Source organism: Labrus bergylta, chromosome 14 (assembly GCF_963930695.1).
Source record: "Labrus bergylta chromosome 14, fLabBer1.1, whole genome shotgun sequence".
Lineage (NCBI taxonomy): Eukaryota > Metazoa > Chordata > Actinopteri > Labriformes > Labridae > Labrus > Labrus bergylta.
In genome coordinates, this window is record NC_089208.1 from 17,465,964 (window position 1) to 17,484,784 (window position 18,821).

Genomic DNA, 18,821 nt, shown 5'->3' on the forward strand with positions numbered 1-18,821 from the left:
ATCTGTCTATTAATTGTGCGTTTTACAGTCCTAGTTATTTTCACTGTAATGTAAATTTAACAACTCATTCCTTTATATCCCATTTAGGTTGGGTGACCTTTTTTAAGCAAGTTCAAGGTTACCGCCCGTACCGCCACATTTGTTTTGACTGAACATTTTTAATATAAAGTTTCCAGTAAGGGACTTACGCAGGTAGTTCAGTAAGTACCAGTAAGTAAAAACTACAAAATGTTCTCCAAATTGGTGTCAAAATAAAATCAAGAAGCTAACAAAGTAAAAGTACTTCACAAAAGAAGAAAATACATGCACCATAGTATAAGACATAATTATTTACCAGAGTTTTCTTTTATTATTGTAATGAGTTCATCAGTCTCATGTTAAGCATTTTGAACTCAGTGACCAGTACCAGTATTTTATACTTATATTCCTCTTCAATATACTCTTACTCTCCTTCCTCTCTCTCTGACAATAATTTACACAATGTCCTGCTCTTCTGTTTTCTCCACCAGGCTCATACAGCTGCCTGGCATCTCTACGACCGCCACTACCGCCCACGTCAGCAGGGTAAGCTGTCCATGGCGCTGGCCTCTCACTGGATCAAACCCAGCCGTACACGCCTGGAGAGCCTGCGAGAATGCCAGTGCTCCCTGGACCACGTCCTGGGCTGGTTCGCCAGGCCTCTCTTTGTAGACGGAGACTACCCCCCCTGCATGAAGGAGAGGCTGGGCTCAAGACTGCCCTCCTTCACCGCGGAGGAGAGGGAGCAGGTGAGGGGGGCGGCTGACTTCTTTGCCCTCTCTTATGGAGCGGCCCTCAGCTTCCAGCACATGGATGACAGTCTTAAGTTCGGGCAGCAGGAGGACCTGGACCTGAGGATGCTGCTCTACTGGGTCAACGCTGAGTACAACAGGCCTCCCATATTTGTGGTGCAGAGTGGCTGGTAGGTTCAAAAGATGGTGTGTTGATCTGTCTGCGTTGTCCTGGTGATAAAGGCATATCCTCTTCACTGCTGCTCTACACAGGTATGTCCTCGGAATTACCAAGACAGAAGACTTAAAAAACATGTATTACATCAAGAGGTTCATCGCAGGAGCGCTGAAATGTGAGAAAAGAGCCAAGCTTACTGTCTGTTGTGCTTTTACCACCGCAGCATGAGCATCCACATTTGTTTATCTCAAGTAAATAAAGGAGTGACTTAAACCAGGGCTGTCCATCTGTCTGTGATTGTTTCACAGCTATAGTGATAGACAGAGTGAATGTGATCGGATACACAGCCTGGTCTCTGATAGACGGCTTCGAGTGGAACAGGGAATACGACATACGACAGGGACTTTATTATGTTGACTTCAAAACTAATGCCATGAAGAGGGAACCGAAGACATCTGCCACCTTCTACAGGTAAGTGTCGATACTTGATGCATGATTCAAACACAGGCAGATTTGCAGATGTTGATTTCGCCCGTTGACTTTCACCATCACACTGTAGGGATCATTCTTTGGTTCAGGTGTAGAAGTCTTGAAAACATGATTTCCTGACTACCTGTCCTGATTTATAAGTATATTTTAAAGAATTTATAAGTAAATTCACTGTTTCTAAGCATTTGTAACTTCATGTAAGACACATTCACCTGACAGGTCCATTTAAACATCTTATTTTTAAGATATAACGAGCAACAAATAAGGCCTGTGTGGCTTGTTTTGTGTAAAAGATAGCTGCCAATGCAGCAAGCGAACGTCATCCATCCTCTCCGTCTTCTGCCTGCTCCACCTTTACGAAAATGTGTGCTCAAATATTCTGTTTGGAGATTTTCCCTTTATGACATCATTAAGGGCAGTAACTCCTCCCCCAGGTGGGTGGCATCTCCACAGAAAGGCGTTTGTTCTGTCCTTTGAGTCCGCCTTCTCACTGTAAACAATCGGGCATGGTGCAAGAAAGCCCAAACCACCCAAGCCCTTCCAGAGGGAGCGTGGTCAGACAAGTCATTTGCATTTAAAGCTACGGACACAGAAACGGCCTATTCGGAGAAAGGCTGAAATAGAGGGGTGTATAGGCATGATAAAATACAGGATCAGAGTGGATTTTTTGCCAAGCAACATCACAGACATGTTTTGGGGAGACTTCCTTTTGTGACATGTAATCACAAATGGCAGTAACCCCTCCCCCAGACGGGTGAAGCTCCCGCAGCTAGGTGTTTAAAATGAGTAATGAGTGTAATATGTGACTTTTAAATTTCTTGAAATTGGGGCAATATCTTGTTTTATTCACATGGTCAGGTGAAAATGTATCTGAGGGTAGCTGATAGCTAACTTGAGCTTCATCTGACTGCTTCGAAACAGTGTGGAAGTATTATACCCAAAAAAGCACACATTCTAAGAAAGCATTACTTACATAAAATCGTTTCTCTTATTTATTATGATAAATTACGATTGTTGTGTATATTATGTTTTGTCATATCGTGATGACTGAATTTGTGATTAGCTTCACCGCCAAATGAAGAGAGAGGACCTTCATTGTTTTCTTAATCCAGTCATCAGTTATGTGAATATAGTCACAGATACTTGGAAACTAAATTAATTAAGATGAGGCTTGTCTTTGTTGAATATTAAATATGAAATCACAGTTTGAATATTTGATATTCCTTTTACACTGAGTATTCTTTTGTTTTACATTATTCATAATAATATGTTTTAATGAATACTTTATAAAAACTGCCTTACTATTTGCTTTAATGAACTGTTCATTATTCCTGAAGAAATGTCATCCAGAAGAACGGATTCCCAGAACTTCCAGAGAACAGACCTGCACATGGGATCTTCCCGTGCGATTTTGCCTGGGGGATTTCCGCCAACACCATACAGGTTTGTGTGTGCGTGATTGTGTGTAGAGCGTGAGAGCAGCTGGGGGCTGTGGGATCAGACAGATGCTGATGAGATGGGGTTTATTTTCCCCAAAAAATGGGGAAGAGTGGTGAGTTATGCACAGTGCCAGAGGTTAAAGTTCTGATACTGAATGAATCACAACATAAATACTTCCTCAGAATTAGAGGAACCTGAAAAACATTAACAACGTATTAACTTGGTTTACTGACAAACTTCATTAATATTTAGTAAAATGTGAGGGTCTGTTGACTGCAAAAAGGAAATAGACAACCTTTTTTTTCTACATCCAAAACTCCTCTTATTTAAAAAAAAAAAAATAAGCTTCATCTTTATTATTTCCCAGTGACTGCTTTTCTCTGAGTTTGGATCATGTTGAAATTCAATTTTCTGTTTTGCTTGCAGTTTTCATGGTGAACGTCAACCTAAGAAACAGCCATGATGAAGAATCTGCACAGCACCAACTTACCTGTCTGCCCCACTTTGCCTTTAGTTGCATTTGTGTTGTATTAGGAAAGTGTGAGTGAGTTTACACTGTAGTGTTTCTTCTGCTTCTCTTCATGTCACAGGTGGAGGTCACACCCAGCTTGTTTGCAGACCCCAGCGTGTATTCGTGGAATATCTCCAACAACGGAGAGCTGATGAGGCTGGAGGGCCTCAGTGCACCACCGTTACCTAGAAACACACATTGTGCAGATTACGTCACCATCCGACAACAGGTGTGTAATCCACCAGGCAAACTGCAAGAGGAGCACAACTTTATCCAGAAAAGTTGTTTCATTTTTTAGAGTCCCAGTTTTTGATTCCTCTCTGACTTGACAGCCATAGAACTGGTGTTGTGTTCCTTTATACACTCCATCTAGGGTCAAAAACTGATTATCCGTAAAGTTTACTCCCTGTTCTTATAGAAGGTATTGACCAACTTGTGTGTTGTGTCATCATGGTGTAAATCTTGCTTATCCCCCTCCTTCCCTTTAGGTGGATGAAATCCGACGGGTGGGGGTAAATCACTTTCATTTCTCCCTCAACTGGTCGGCTCTGGTGCCCACAGGTGATGTGGCTCAACCCAACACCACCCTGCTGCGCTACTACCGCTGCTTCGCTCATCAGCTGCTGCGGGCCAACGTCACGCCTGTGTTTACTTTGTGGCACCACATACAAAGTGGCAACAGCATGCCCGCCCCGCTGGTAGCAGCCAACAAGTGGTTGAACAGGTCAGAAACTGAGATGATTGTAGTGTCAAAGTTCTTTTAACTGCAGCTTCTTGTAAATACATTTCATTTTCTCTTTAATAAAGAGATATTTCTTGATCTCTAAGTCAAAATATTGGAAATTCCTTTGCATCATTCTAATCTATCTGTAATTTTGACTGTATTGAAACTTAATTTATGCTGTTTAGAAAGATAAGATTTCCATCAGTTGGAATTAGATTAATAGAGTAATTATTTTTTTTGTTGATACATTGTGATGACTTAATCAATAACTTCATGATGCATCCAAAACGGGCATGAGTCTGATAGAAATGCAGTCAGACTGTGACTCGTTTTCACAGTGAAACTCCAAAGGCGTTTGCAGAGTATGCCAGACTTTGTTACAGAGAACTTGGCGCTCATGTGAAGATGTGGATCACCCTGAATGAGCCCAATGATGAGATGGTGAGCTACCAGGAGGGTCATGAGATGCTGCGGGCGCATGCTCTGGCATGGCATGCTTACGACCTCGAGTTTAGACCCACTCAGGGAGGACAGGTCAGTAGCACAGCAGTGTCATCTGATGTCTTAAAGATATGCAGTATATTTTGTTCTTTTTACTTTTTATGTTAAGTAGGTTCTTTAATTTGGTGTTTTTTGTTTTATGTTTTGTTTTTTCTTAATGCAAGGCCCACACAAATCCTCAGAAAATGTGTGTATTACACTTTGCTGTTTTGTTCCTGCATGTCACTCTGCCTTTGATCATTTGACATTCAAACAGATCTTTTGCAAGAACAGCGACATCTTTTTTTCTTTCTTTTTCAAATGTCTTGTGCAGAAATGGCTTGAAGGATCAGTTTTTTATTTTTTCATAAATGTGTGTCTTCTGTTTGTTTCAAATACATTTGTCACAAAGGTGTCAGAAAGGCCACAGATATACTCCTTGTTGTGTCTCAGGTGTCTCTGACTCTGCACATGGACTGGTTTGAACCAGCCGTTTCATTCAGCCGGGAAGACGTGGAACCCACCAAGAGGGTTTTAGACTTCAAGGTGGGCTGGTTTGCAGAGCCCATCTTTGGCAGCGGGGATTATCCACTGGTGATGAGGAGCTGGCTGCGTCAGCTCAACTCTCTTGAGTACTTACACTTCATACTTCTCTCAGTGGATTTAAACTGTGATTATAAAAAGGCACAGTGCAGTACAGTAGGATATTAGTCAAGACAGGTGGGGAACTTTTTTTGTTCACCATCAACAACTATAAACGTACGCGATCACTTTCAGTAACAAGTGCATTTCAGTGCAGCTCCAAAATAATAAATCATTCACTTAAATAGACCACTGGTGGTTTTAGTCTTTGATTTCAACCCAGTTCTGATTTTAAAGGTCACATATTATCCTCCTTTTCAACAAGTTTCAATAAGTCACCAAAACATGTCTTTGAAGTTTCTTGCTCAAAATCATCTCTGACCCTGTATTTGATCATTCTTATAAACCCCTCTATTTCAGCCCCTGCTTCCAACAGGCCGTTTCTGTGTCTGTAGCTTTTAAGCTGTGGGAATCTCACCCACCTGAGGGAGGGTCCACTGCCCTTTGTGATGTCATGCAAATCTCCAAACGGCCTGTTTGAGTACACATTTTCTGAAAAGTGGTGCAGGCAAAAGATGGAGAGGATGGATTTTTTCATAATTGGGGGGTTTGTAGACAGACTAGGGACACATATATTTTGCGCAATATGTGACCTTTAATGGAAGGTCCACACAATTACCAGTTATTGGGTACTTCTTGAATCCTACTATTACATCATCTGGAATATATATTATGCCAATCTTCTTTGTGTTTGTTTTCACAGCCTGCCTGTGTTCAGTGAGGAGGACAGACAGCTGGTTAAAGGCACCTACGACTTCTTTGCCATCAGTCACTTCACTACCAAGCTGGTGACACATACCAAAGAAGACTCGTAAGAGGAAATCATAACAACCCATAAAGATTTATTTTTTATTTTTTAGTTCTAGTTTTTTAATTTCTGTCAGCTTCTGTGTCATCTCCATTGTCTGCAGGTACACCTACAGAGCAATGCTAGAGATCCAATACATGGCAGACCCCACGTGGATCATTTCCCCGCAGCCTGTTGTGCCCTGGGGCCTGAGGAAAGCTCTGAACTGGGTGAGACTGGAGAGGTGATCATCTAAGTAATTGTTATTTATATATGGGGGGCATTCGTGTTGCAGATTGAAGTTATCTTATCCTGTTTATACAGCCTTGTCATGAGTATTTACATTGGATTTTATAAAAATGTACCTTTTTCTATACTAAAACTATTAGTTTATTTGGTCTGAGGTGAACAGTAGATCTACCTTCCTTCTAAAACATCATGTTAAAGTACATTTACCCCATCACCTCGACATTATTATTCGAAGTATTTTTGAATGTCTTTCACCTTTTCTGGAGCAGATTGTCAAATCTTCCCAGCACTATAAAATGAAATCTACATCGCTGACATTAGAATGTCTGATATTATTTTGTAAGGTGAATGAGCACTACCCTGATGTCCCGGTATACGTGATGGCTAACGGGGTCTGGGAAGACCCAGCCCGCTTTAAAGACAGTCTGAGAGTTTTCTACCTGTACAACTACATCAACGAGGCTCTGAAAGGTGAGACTTCAGGCGTAAACTACTTGCTTTTCTAGTTGTATGGAACGCTTCAAAGCTCAGTTATTGGCTAATTATTGTTATGTCTGCACGTGTGTATGGTGTGATCAGCCCCTCGTGTCTTATTAATTGTTTTCTACCTTCAGGCCTCAGTAGAGTTTAATTATTAGACAGGTATTTGGGTCACTGACCCCTCAACAGTCAGCTGACTCAGAGTACACACAAAAAATGTCAACACTCCACACTGAATTGTTAAGTCAAGGTTACTCACTTTTCAGTTCTGTCCTTGTAAAGTTTATTAGGTCAAACTGGGTGATGGTCTTAGCTGTCACAGTCATGATGTTTTTTGACATTGTGCTGTGTTCCCTGTCACCACTGAGCGGCATTTAAGATTTTATAAGGCTGCTCGTAATTACCAGTCACTTTCCACAGCGTCACAATACTTCTACTTTTTGAGGTGTTTCAATCTTCTAACAGAGACTTCAGGTTTTCTCTTTATATCTTTTACAAACACTTTTTTTTTATTTTTAACTTTTTTAAGCATAAGCATCCATAATTGGTATACAAACATTTCCATGTCCAAATAAGTCTTAATCTGATAAATCCTCCTGATCTCTCCTCAGCACTCACTCTGGACGGTGTGAACCTTAAAGGCTACTTTGCTTACGCCCTGAGTGACCAAAACGATGGGGGGTTCGGTTTGTACGGCCAGGTCCACGATGAGGTCATCATAAAGGCTTCTCTGTCAAACTATCGAAACATTATTCAGCATAACGGCTTCCCCATTATTGGAGTTGAGCCTCAGCAGTGTCCCAGCATGCCTCAGGCCTGCAGAAGCTGCCAGGTGCTGCTCAGGGGGCCTGTGGTGGGCTTCCTGACTTTGGTAGGTTCAGTGGTGCTCATCACCCTGGGCCTCATTATTTACTACACAACCAAAAGGAAGGAGTGTTACTGATGGTTCCAACTTTAGGATTTTTTGTGTTTTTTGTTTTTTTATGAATGACTTAAGATTTAAAAAAAATCAGTATATTGTACAGCAGTAAGCATTTAGTCTCTTCTTACTTTACAGCCATAAATAATGACACTTCTTTTAAACTCTGCATTACATGAAAAGACAGTGGATGATAATGGTGACAGAAGTGGACCAATAACCTTTGGTGTTATTGTAAATGGTACAAAAAAGCTCTTTGGCATCTGTTAAAGTTGTATGCACACGCCTTATTAAAGCACCTTATTAAGTTTAGGTTGGATGCATCCATCACATAATTATATTAAGAAATGAAAGACTGGATAACCAGCTTCTGAAAAACGTAACAAATTATCACTATTTATAAAGACTTGATATCATTAAGACATTATCAGCTCCAGATAATTACATGTATCACAGAATGGTCTTTTGAAAAGGGCCTGTTCAGGATCTTAAATGTCACCAATTAGTCTTTCTTCTTTATGTCCATTATCAATTCAAACAAAGGTAGCTGCCTGTATAGTTTGACACAACATATCAAAATTATGTTTTTTTTTTCATGTTTCGTTCCCATCAGTTTGTTCAGAATTGTGACTAACATATATATTTCCTTCTATAAGCCTTAACTGACAATAAATTAATTCACTCAGTTCAGGTTGTTTACTTTGGTACATTTTTTTTTAATCACCGCCAATCTCTTCCAGTGTTTCCACGAGAACACAGTGCTCTTGAAAACACCATGTTATATAATACCCAACTATTCAACCTTCAGGAGAAACGTTATAACAAAGACTCCAAATGATCATGATGATCTCATCTATAAACAGATACGTGTTCAGATCATCTTTGCCTGCAAACATTAAAGTAGCTCTGTTTGGATTAAGTTGTATACACGTTTACTAACAGTGTACAGTGCTGAAGTTTTGGGTATTGATCCATCAATTATAAAGCCACAAACTGCAAAATGATCAAGAGTCATTCCGGGGTGTACTGTATCAATGTGACCACTATGCCACATACCATAGTACTGGTGAACATGTATGCAGTCTGCTGAAAGGCTTGTTTGGACAAGAAAAAAAAAGAACGAGATGCCAATGAGAGCGAGCTGCTTGCTTCAGAAAAAGTATCAGTTAAATTAGCCCATTCAGAATCAAAACATCATTGCATCTAGACCGTCTTCCATGAACTTCTTGTAGATGGCCATGAACTTGGCGACAAAAGCCTCCAGGTGGTAGATAGCTTTGTTTCCGAGCTGGAGTCTGTGTTCATAGTAGGCTGCCATGTGGGCCACCTCTGTCTTCAGCTGCCCGTCACAGTTACTCAGCAACTCTGTTACCAGACCCTGTGAGAGGAAAACGACCAATCAATGATTGAATGTTGACTGGGGGATTCGTTTAAGCACGTGGTGGTCGATGAGGTGTCGTAACCTTACCTTCATAATGATGTCAGGAGGGATGCAGTGAGTCAGAAGCTCATACAGCCTGGCTCGAACCTCCAATAACCTGGAACGAAAATAGACAGTTTTTTTTTTTTTTTTTATATTCCTACAAATCTGATTAGAGTCATCTTGTTGCTAACCGAATCACTTCCTCTCCTACCTCTGAGGACTCTGCTGGCTGACGATGGCATTAGCTGTCTCTCTGACGTAGACCTCCCAGTCGGTCTCCGGGACATCTTGGTCTGCTGAGAATGGATACCTGGAAAAGATTAACAGGAGCTAAATAAGCTTGAACTTTCTGTTTGAATGCCATGCTTATCAACAGATAAGGCTTGTGGAGGAATGATAATACGTTTTGGGACGACTTACTGCTGCACTCTGCATGCCTCACACATCAACAAAGCTTTGCGGAGGTTGCGCCCGGATTTCTCAGAGATTTGCTTGGCCAGTTCAGGTGGGAGGAGCAGACCCTCCTTTTTGCAAACCGATGTAAGAACACTACAAACCTGGCAAAAAGGAAATCACAAACAAAGAAAACAGTTAAACATTGGATAAAGTGTATCCAGTTAATTTTGGGCAATTGAATAAACTACTTTCCGATAAATAATCCTTACGATTAAATCCACATTGGCACCTTCCTTACCTCTTCTGTGCTTGGCAGAGGAACTCTGATAGCCAGACAACGGCTCCTGATTGGCCCGATGACTTTAGAAGTGGAGGTTGAGCAGAGGATGAGGCGGCAGGTGGACATGTACTTTTCCATTGTGCGGCGCAAAGCATGCTGGGCGTCCTTCGTGAGCCTGTCAACCTCTGTTAGCAGCACAACTGAGAGCAAAAGTTTGCCAATTACAAGAAGAGTAACAGTGTGTTTTTTTTTTTGGCTACACAACGGCATCGAAGAATACAAGTTCATATTGGGAAGCGTATTTTAACACTGTTGCCCAAAGTTTAAACCAGCACTCTCTGCCTCTCCTACCTTTAAACTCCCTTTGGGTGCTTGACTGGATCTGCTGAGACTGAGCCACTGTTTTAATCAGCTCTTGAATCACCACACGATCCTGGTTTCCAGCATCACTGCACAACAAAGAACACCAATACTGAAGTCCAACTGTTGTCCTCTTTTTTTACTGGCTGCTACAGACAAATTGTGCAGTCATTTATAAAGACTTTTCCTTATCCATACCCTTTTTCATAAATTATTTAATGCAAAGTTACCAACATTGACTACTATTATTATTATTTTTTTTTTTAAGATTTATTTTTGGGCACAGATGGGATGTGAACCCGGGCCGCCAGCTGGTGGCGCAGTGGTTAGTGTGCGCGCCCCATGTATGGAGGCTGTCGTCTCTAGCGGGCGGCCCGGGTTCACATCCCATCTGTGGCTTCTTTCCCGCATGTCATTCCCCACTCTCTCTCCCTGATTTCCAACTCTATCAACTGTCCTATCTATCCATTAAAGGCACAAAAAGCCCCCCAAAAAATCTTTAAAAAATAAAAAAAATAAATGTAAATAACAATAGGAGTCAATGTTGGTAACTTTGCGTTAAATAATTTATGAAAAAGGGTATGGATAAGGAAAAGTCTTTATAAATGACTGCACAATTTGTCTGTAGCAGCAGACCCCTTGACTACTATTATTAAGTGTAGTAAAAGGTTCATTTTTAATATGGAGTGACATACACAAGCAGAAGTATCTCCAAACTTGCATATAGTTACCTTGCGTTAACTTCCAAGTGGTAGTTGCTTGCTATTGTGTTGATCTCAATCTTCTTTTTAGAGGGAGCCTGCATATCAGAAACAAAAATTACATAATTGCAACTGATGCTTCATCAAACACAAAATGAATTCTTCAACAATACTGCCCTACAAAGGCAAAAGGCAGTAACTTAAATTTTCTTTCAAAAATGAGTTTTTGTCATTTTGGGAATATTACAGATGTGCTTTATCATGAGGACAAATATCTTGACTCAATTATGTTGTTTGTTTTTTGAGAAAATAGTCGGTTGTATTTGCCTTAACTTCCAAAAGCCCTCGAGACACAAAGGCAGAGTGCTTTAACTTCACTCATCAGGGTCTTTGTACTGCAGCATTCAGGAATATTCAAACTGAGTTAAGGTCTTCTGCCTTTGTTTTACTGCGGATCAAAGTGAAGTTACTGTTTCACTGCAGTGGAGTTAAGGTAAACAAAGTGCCTTTGTTTTAATATCAGTCATCAAGCACTTCTGACACACACACAGTAGTTTGACTAAAGTGTAGCAAAGAAATAGTGTTGGTTGTGTTATTTTAACAAAGCAACCAAGTGAAATACAGTATCAAATGGAAGTTAATGCCTTTTGTCCTTGGCATGACCCCGTTATTATTGTACAGGCAATGCAAAGGCAGAGTACCTCAACTTCCAAATCAGGGTCAAAGGTCAAGGTTTTTATGAACATTAATAACCTGATTAAAAAGACAAAGAATTGCCACATTTCCAATATTCTGCCTGCAACTCATTTGGCTGGACAACAAAAACACTTTAAAGTCATTTTTCTCAGTTCTACACTCTGGTTGAGTTCAGGTCTTTTTGCCTTTGTAGGGGCAGAGTAGACTGAGAGGAGATTACAACAGAAACTACATTTGAGGAAATGGACTTGAGCTTATATAGCGCTTTTCTAGTCTTCCAACTACTCGAAGCGCTTTTACACCACATGTCACACCCATTCACACACCGATGGTAGTGTTGATCGCTATGTAGTATCATCCATCAGAAGTAACTAATCCCATTCATACACCACCACCGAAGCAGAAGGAGCAATTTGGGGTTGAGTGTCTTGCCCAAGGACACATCGGACATGTTGCCCAGCTGGGGATTGAACCCTCGACCTTCTAGTTGAGAAGCGACGACTCTACCAACTGAGCCACAGCCGCTGAGATTTTTTTTTTTCAATTTTATTTGTACAGCGTCAAACAAGTGTTATCTTAAGACACTTTACAAAAAGCAGGTAAAATACCTTACTCTTTGTCTGTTAACATGACAAAAGAGCAGGTAAAAAGACCTTACTCATTGTTATGTTACAAAAAGCAGGTAAAAGACCTTACTTATTGTTATGTTACAAAAAGCAGGTAAAAGACCTTACTTATTGTTATGTTACAAAGACCCGGCCTATCCATCATGAGCACTTTAGCAAAGCAGCAAAAGTTACAGTGGTAAGAAAAAACTGCCTTATTAAAAGGCAGAAACCTTCGGCCGGATCCCCGGCTCATGACGAAACAGCCTTCACAGACTGCGCCGGGGTTGGAACGGGATAGGGGGAGAGATGGGATAAGATGCAGGAAGAGGGATAGGGAGCAAGGGGGTGGGGGGAGGCAGACCGTCCATCAACAATCCGGTGGGGAGGTGGATTTCAACAAGTTTCAGGTTACATAATTTACATATTAAGCAATACTACAGGTCTGTTGGGCAGTGATGATTATTGCATGGGAATTTTCACACTCTGGCAGGAAGCCTAATCACTGAGATTGTTTCTTGACCCCCCCACCCCCTCTCCTCTCCTCCCCTCTCCTCCTCTCTTACCACGACGGTCTGGTGCTCTATGCGCAGCTTCTCCACCCCGGCTCCATACAGCTCCCTCAGCAGACACATGATGCGGGTCTTCTTTCCCGCGCCCGAAGGCCCGTACACCAACAGGTGGGGGAAGTCTCCACACTGAACCTGGAACATGTTCAAAGAGGTGTCGCATTGAAAACACAGATTTGGTCAGACACGAAGCACACATTTAAGAAACTGAAGATAAACACAAACAAGCATATTCATTTCACTTATATTTTAATAACTGTTTTTTTTTTTTTAAATAAACAGGGTTGGTCAATTCTCAGAAATACACAACGCCGGAGATAAACTACACTTTGATTCGTATTGGCCTCCATGCAGCTGGAGGAGAAGATATTGGTGCTTTGTTGTTCTCACCAGGTTTCTCAGCTGAGCCGCTTGCTCTTTATGATAGTCGAGTTTCCCAAGGGAAGCCGGTCGGTATTTGTCCACCCACAAACTCATCGCGTTAAGATTTCAGTCGCTGTTATTGTTCGTGTTGACAGGACAGTGTAGTGTAGCTTGCCGCTCTCCCGCGAAATATTTTTCCGCGCCACCGTTTCCGGGTTTTTGTTTTTCTACGGTGAGTAGAACGGGACAAAACTTCTCAAGGCGAGTGGTAAATCTATCCGTTCCTTCGTGGATCCCACACAAAACTGTGAGTGTATTCCTTGGGGTGGGGGGGGGGGGGGAGTGTTGTAAGTGTTAACGCTCGGCCATGCATACTTGCATTTAGACTTACTTAATATATAATATAAGTCTGGTGTAGAATTTATTTTTTGTTCTGGTCTAGAATTTTAGTGGGTTTTTTTTCTGGGGTTTATCACAGGTCTCTGTCTCCTGACAGAAACTTGGCTCTCTTTGGAGCTTCAGAGGACTCTGTATTGCTCCCTTCATATTTCCAAACTGCTCTTTTGATGGGCATGGTAGTAGGAAAAAAAAAAGATTTTGAAAGACTGGAAGACACCAACTCCTCCATGCCTCAGAAACTGGTTGCATGAACTGGTCTCAGTGATACACATGGAGAAATTGCGAGCTAATGATTCAAAATGTAAACATAAATGGGAAGAATCTTGGGGTCCCTTCTTGCAACATTTGGACTTACCCTGACAACATTTCTACCTGTATGGATTCATCTTTTTTTTCTTGTTTTATTTATGGACATTTCTATTGCGGTTTTATGTCCATGGATTGGGTTGTGGGTTTTCACTCCTGTTTGTATTGTGATGTCATAAAAATGTTAATAAAAATAATATTAAAAAAAAATATATATATAGAATATAAGTTTACCATGTCGTATTTAGGATCATTATTATTAGCATTATTGTTCTTTTGTGCCTACTTTGTCCCAAATCCAATCCTAACTTTTGTGTTTAAAAATGTGCCCAGGAAGATGACCCTATCTAGTGACATCCATCCTGATTACGACCACCATATACAAGATCTCCTTGTCTTGTTGCCTTGTCTCCATGGCCAGAAAGTATTTTACCTGCTTTTTGTAACAATGAGTAAGGTCTTTTTACCTGCTCTTTCGTAATGTTAACAGACAAAGAGTAAGGTATTTTACCTGCTTTTTGTAAAGCGTCTTGAGATAACACTTGTTATGAGTTGACGCTATACAAATAAATTGAATTGAATTGAATTGGTAGAAAGCTCAGAGGAATATAAGTGGTTCACATAGTACCAACGGATATATTTTCTCTCCCAGTGGCCCATGAGCAAGTTCATATCTGTATGTATGGGATTCATTGGATGGAATGCATTTTTTTCTTTGTTGTATCAGATTAGCAGGAGTTTACACTATAGACAAGAAGGCTGTACAGAAACAGTCTGTTCCCAACAAGGAATGTGAGATAGTTAATCCATTGTAACAAAAACAAAAGCTCAAAATGTCACAATGATGTCACACTATGACAGGATGAAGAGTTGTTTTTCTACTGTTTATTTCTTAATAACCCTATGATCACACTATGACTCACCTTTTGACAAACCCAACAGTCTGATTTCTAGCAATATATAAAAAAAAAACTTAAAAGATAATCCCTGGTTTGCAATAATCATTTGTGAAAATACATGAGGTTGTTTTTTTGTTACGGTTAAAAACAAAGGCATAAAACATAGTAATGACAATCCTGAGGTGTTATTATACAATCTCTCCTCTTTTTCATTAATTGTTTTACTCTGCGTCTAATGTATCATCCTGTCAAATCTCCCCGTGCCTCTCTTTCCCCTACTTTTCTTTCCCCTACTTTCCCTCAGCCTAAACAGGTAACTATACCTGTCCATGACAGGAATGTAATATATAGAAGGAGCGTGTCTCTGCAGGTTGGCGTAGCTTGTATTGAAATATGTGTCTGAGCTTAATTGAAATGCATACATCATCACAGTGATGTACAACAGATAAAAACAAACACCTGAGTGTGGGTTGTGGGTGAAGTTTATCAAGTCCATTCAAGTAAGACTACTTTTGAAGTTCATTCATAAGAACCATATTTACTTGTGAATTTTCTTGTTTAATCACCTGCTGGTTTCGCTGGTTCTGATGCTTAATGGCATCACCAGTAATATTACATGTACTGGGAAAGAATGGGAGTTAAAGGGTTAGTTTGTCCGAATACACAGAATAATTTAAACGGTTATTTGCTTGTGTGCGTTCTCCTTTAATTTGTTAAACTCAAAATGAAGTCATTTTGACACGTTTAAAAAGACGTCATTGTGAAAAACTGTCTATAAGCAGAATAATAATAGCCTACATTGTAGTTAAAACAAGGTAATTGGTAATATATCATGCAAATAACCCTTAATGTTTGAGAACATTAGGTGTTATGTTTGAAAACACCCAATATGTTCCACATTTCATTTAGGTAAAAACACAGATGGGTCACAAAGCACTTCGACTATGACACTGAACTCTCAGTTCACCCTTTGCCTTGACCAGATCTCTTCTACCCAAGACCTTAAGGTTCAAACAGGCCCCAACAAGTAGATCCAGCATCAAAGCTATCATACAAATTACAGGTCTTTGCTATTGACCAAAGACATTCCCTACAAAAACATGAAATGTAGTATTTGCTGGCAAACCTGAGGAATTCCACAGCCCACTGACAGCTTTGTGAGCACCATCAGTCCTCTGTTGTTGACCAAGGCTTGCAGCTTTGCTGTTGTTGCAAAAATATGAACTAAGGGAGATTTAGAGAGGATAAGAACACGTTTAAAGCATTACCTCATGTGTAGCCGAGGAATGTGCTTCTGAAGTGAAAAATCCTTTCCCTAGAGCCATATTATACAGCAACGAGTCAAAAAGAGGTGCAGGGAGGGGGAGGTGAGCGCACTACAGACCCCAAGCCTTTAAATCAAAGTCAATTTGTCAAAATGTACATGCAGCTTTTTTTTTTTAACTGTTTGAATATTTCCACGAAATTGAGTTTACTTTACATATACATATACATATAAAATACATGTTTTCTCTCTCTTGCAAATGCCTTCATTCAAATTCAAAACAGCAGTCACACACATCTTAGACTCACACACACACACACACACACACACAGAAACACAGGCACACGCACTTACACAAATAGCTCAAACACCTGCCTGTGGTCTTCTTGCTGAGGTAATGTAGGAGGGGAAAGCATTCCTCAATCCTTCCTTTTTCCCTCCTCCCCTCACAGCATTTCATATCTTTGTCAGAGGTAAACCCACTCTGCCATAGGTGTCATGCAGCGTAGAAGAACAGAGCTGGATACCTGTCAGTTTGAGTTCTTGGACTTCACAACTTCTTCCATGATTCACAAACGTTTGGTACGTTGAGGTATGAATTGTGTGGTTCTTAATAAAGTTGTGTTTAAGTCTAAAATGTTTTTTTTAACATGCCAGAAGAAACGACTGTTCCCATGTAGTCACTGAGAATGTATTTATATTGAGATGATTGACTCATGGCCTTCACAATACAGGAGGGAATATAACTCTTTGTTTGCATGTGTGCAGGATTACACTCTTCCTGAAGAGAATTTGAAAATTCTACACACATGCTGCTGTTTTTTTTGTTTACCACAAAATAATTTCAAATTAGTTAAAGAATAAGAAAAGTGCTTAAAAGACAAAGAACCCATGCTAGGCAAGGAAAGGGTGTGTTGGCTGTAGCCAAAAATAACCAGCAGGAAAAAACACTGAGTTTGAGCAAAATAAAGTCTGAGAGTTACCCGATGGTGCTCTGTGGGGTTTTGTAAAGACACGCATTGTTGCCTATGAGTAACACATTTTGAGATACTTTGAGCCCTAAATATCCAGTACAACACATTCAAATCAGAGTTTTCAGAGTAGAAATCAGAATAGGCAGAAGTTACTGCTTAAAAAAGGCATTACGTGTAGGCTACTGTGTAAAGTCTGAGATTGATTTTCTGTCACTGAAAGCAAAGATGAACCTTTCTTAGCAATAGGTTGTGAGCAAATCCTGACTTGAATCCAGACATATTAATTCATTCATAAAAATTGATGCTGGATTGCATAATATAACGTTGATTCTGCGCGTGTGTCAACATTCATCAATTTGCCAAAATGAATTTGCTGTGTCTCTCTTTGTCTCTCTCCACCTCAGGCATCAAAGGAATCTTCCAGGATATCTGAGCCCAGGACATCAACTCAAATCTTCAATTTATTTTTCCCTAACTATTGAAGAGACTTTGTTTAAATGACAGACTTTGGTGATTTCTATGTCATATTTTTTATTCATTTAGATGTGGGCCGGTTTCTAGTGATACATGAAGGTCCAGGTGCTTCTTTGCCTGTTCAGCAGCAGTCTAACAGGCACATTAAACCCTCAGGCGGTGGGTGTTTCTTTGGATGACCTGCAAGGTCAAGTTTCTGTCCGGATTTAAACAGAGAGCCATGTCTGAACCTGTTTCTCTGCTGCTCTCTGCTCTTGATCTTGCGGCCAGTCATGCTCACAAATGGATGGAGATGAAGATGGACATCAGCTCCTTATGTGATACAGAGAGGCCTGACATACAGCAGAATGGACTCTGTGAAAGCAGCCTGAGTACACACACTGACCTGAGTCATCAAGCTGCTAATCAGAGTGATTCTCAGCCTTGTGGAGCCAAATTACCTCAACAGCAAGAAGATGAAGTTTCCTACTTTGCATCAGCCCTGGAAAAAGGTAGCGGTAACATTCTTCCTGCATCTTTGGATTCTTCAGAGGATCCATCTTTGGACCTGCTAAGAATAGTCAAACACAAGCCAAGTGCCATTGTGTTCTGTGATTATGATGGCAGCCATGACAACCAGGGGATCTATACTGATCATACTGATTACTCTGATGGTGGGGACTCCTCCTCCTCATGCACCGCGGAAGAAGTAGAATGTGACGACGATGATGACGACGATAATGATTTTCCTGAGACCTCACAATATAAGGAATTCCTGGTCAGCCGTCGCCGTAGAAACCGAAGCAGGAACAGGAAGTGCTTGAGGAAGAGACAGGATGCCCAGCCTAGTAGCTCCACATGTAGGGCTCAAAAGAAGAAGGAAAAACCTGAGTTCACAGGTAGCCGGGAGGAAGAGGATCCACAGCAGGACAATGGAGAACAGGTAAGAAAAACACGACAGAGACATAAGAGTGTATGGACAGAGATGTGATTTTTAAGTGTGTAGAATTTAAAGAGAAACACTTGAGTAGCTGCTTGTTGAAGTTACACTGAACTGCAGTTTGGTCTTTTTCTGAGATTTTCATTGTCATAGTATAACAAGCCCAGCTGTTTTCTTCGACACTAACCATGGCTCTGTTTACACATATACATTATATTAAGAAGTTTTAGTTTTCACTTTGTTTAGGTTGACAATCACTGAGATTAGTTTGTCTCCTGTGTGACAAAACTAAACAGCAGTCATATTTCTGTGATTGTATTAATTAGAAATGCCTTGTTAGTCCCTAATGTCATATTAAACTATAAATCAGGCATTTAACACAAAGTAAAGTAAGGAAAGTACTTTTACTCTGATAAATTCAATTCATGGTACTAAAAATAACTCTCTACTTTAACTATAATGGTTTAAATGTAGGACTTTACCTCATGATGGACACGTTTAGAAGTATTGTACAGGATCTAAAAACATTTTTCATCACTGCAATC

General features: G+C 40.4%; 3 protein-coding genes across 3 annotated transcripts in view; 2 read left to right on the forward strand and 1 right to left on the reverse strand.

Moving 5' to 3' along the window:
- The window catches only part of kl (klotho), a 9,789-nt gene extending 1,455 nt beyond the window's left edge, over positions 1-8,334 (forward strand). The window contains exons 2-13 of the mRNA XM_020644094.3: positions 510-940; positions 1,023-1,102; positions 1,236-1,398; positions 2,754-2,859; positions 3,447-3,596; positions 3,856-4,091; positions 4,430-4,625; positions 5,025-5,203; positions 5,917-6,024; positions 6,125-6,230; positions 6,594-6,720; positions 7,341-8,334. Of these exons, the coding sequence (XP_020499750.2) occupies positions 510-940; positions 1,023-1,102; positions 1,236-1,398; positions 2,754-2,859; positions 3,447-3,596; positions 3,856-4,091; positions 4,430-4,625; positions 5,025-5,203; positions 5,917-6,024; positions 6,125-6,230; positions 6,594-6,720; positions 7,341-7,672 (2,214 nt within the window). The 3' untranslated portion in view covers positions 7,673-8,334. The remainder of the gene's footprint in view (positions 1-509; positions 941-1,022; positions 1,103-1,235; positions 1,399-2,753; positions 2,860-3,446; positions 3,597-3,855; positions 4,092-4,429; positions 4,626-5,024; positions 5,204-5,916; positions 6,025-6,124; positions 6,231-6,593; positions 6,721-7,340) is intronic.
- A 6-nt stretch (positions 8,335-8,340) lies between these two features.
- On the reverse strand, positions 8,341-13,273 carry rfc3 (replication factor C (activator 1) 3). Its single transcript, XM_020644095.3, has 9 exons — positions 13,069-13,273; positions 12,676-12,813; positions 10,839-10,906; positions 10,099-10,196; positions 9,766-9,947; positions 9,492-9,628; positions 9,283-9,381; positions 9,117-9,186; positions 8,341-9,026 (listed from the first exon to the last, which is right to left on the reverse strand). Exons 1-9 carry the CDS (start codon positions 13,153-13,155, stop codon positions 8,835-8,837), a joined length of 1,071 nt encoding a protein of 356 aa, XP_020499751.1. The 5' UTR covers positions 13,156-13,273; the 3' UTR covers positions 8,341-8,834.
- Positions 13,274-17,338: 4,065 nt separating this feature from the next.
- stard13a (StAR related lipid transfer domain containing 13a) overlaps positions 17,339-18,821 on the forward strand; it is a 48,983-nt gene continuing 47,500 nt past the window's right edge. Inside the window, exon 1 of the mRNA XM_065963212.1 lies at positions 17,339-18,279. Within this exon, the coding sequence (XP_065819284.1) occupies positions 17,533-18,279 (747 nt within the window). The 5' untranslated portion in view covers positions 17,339-17,532. The remainder of the gene's footprint in view (positions 18,280-18,821) is intronic.

Bases quoted from the DNA above. Each gene is read 5' to 3' on its own strand.
- rfc3 (XM_020644095.3), bottom strand. From the start codon at position 13,155: ATGAGTTTGTGGGTGGACAAATACCGACCGGCTTCCCTTGGGAAACTC. The intron at 9,948-10,098 runs GTAGGAGAGGCA...TTTTGCTCTCAG, and splicing joins CACCCAAAGGGAGTTTAAAG to TTGTGCTGCTAACAGAGGTT. The intron at 9,187-9,282 runs GTAGGAGAGGAA...TTTTCGTTCCAG, and splicing joins AGCCAGCAGAGTCCTCAGAG to GTTATTGGAGGTTCGAGCCA.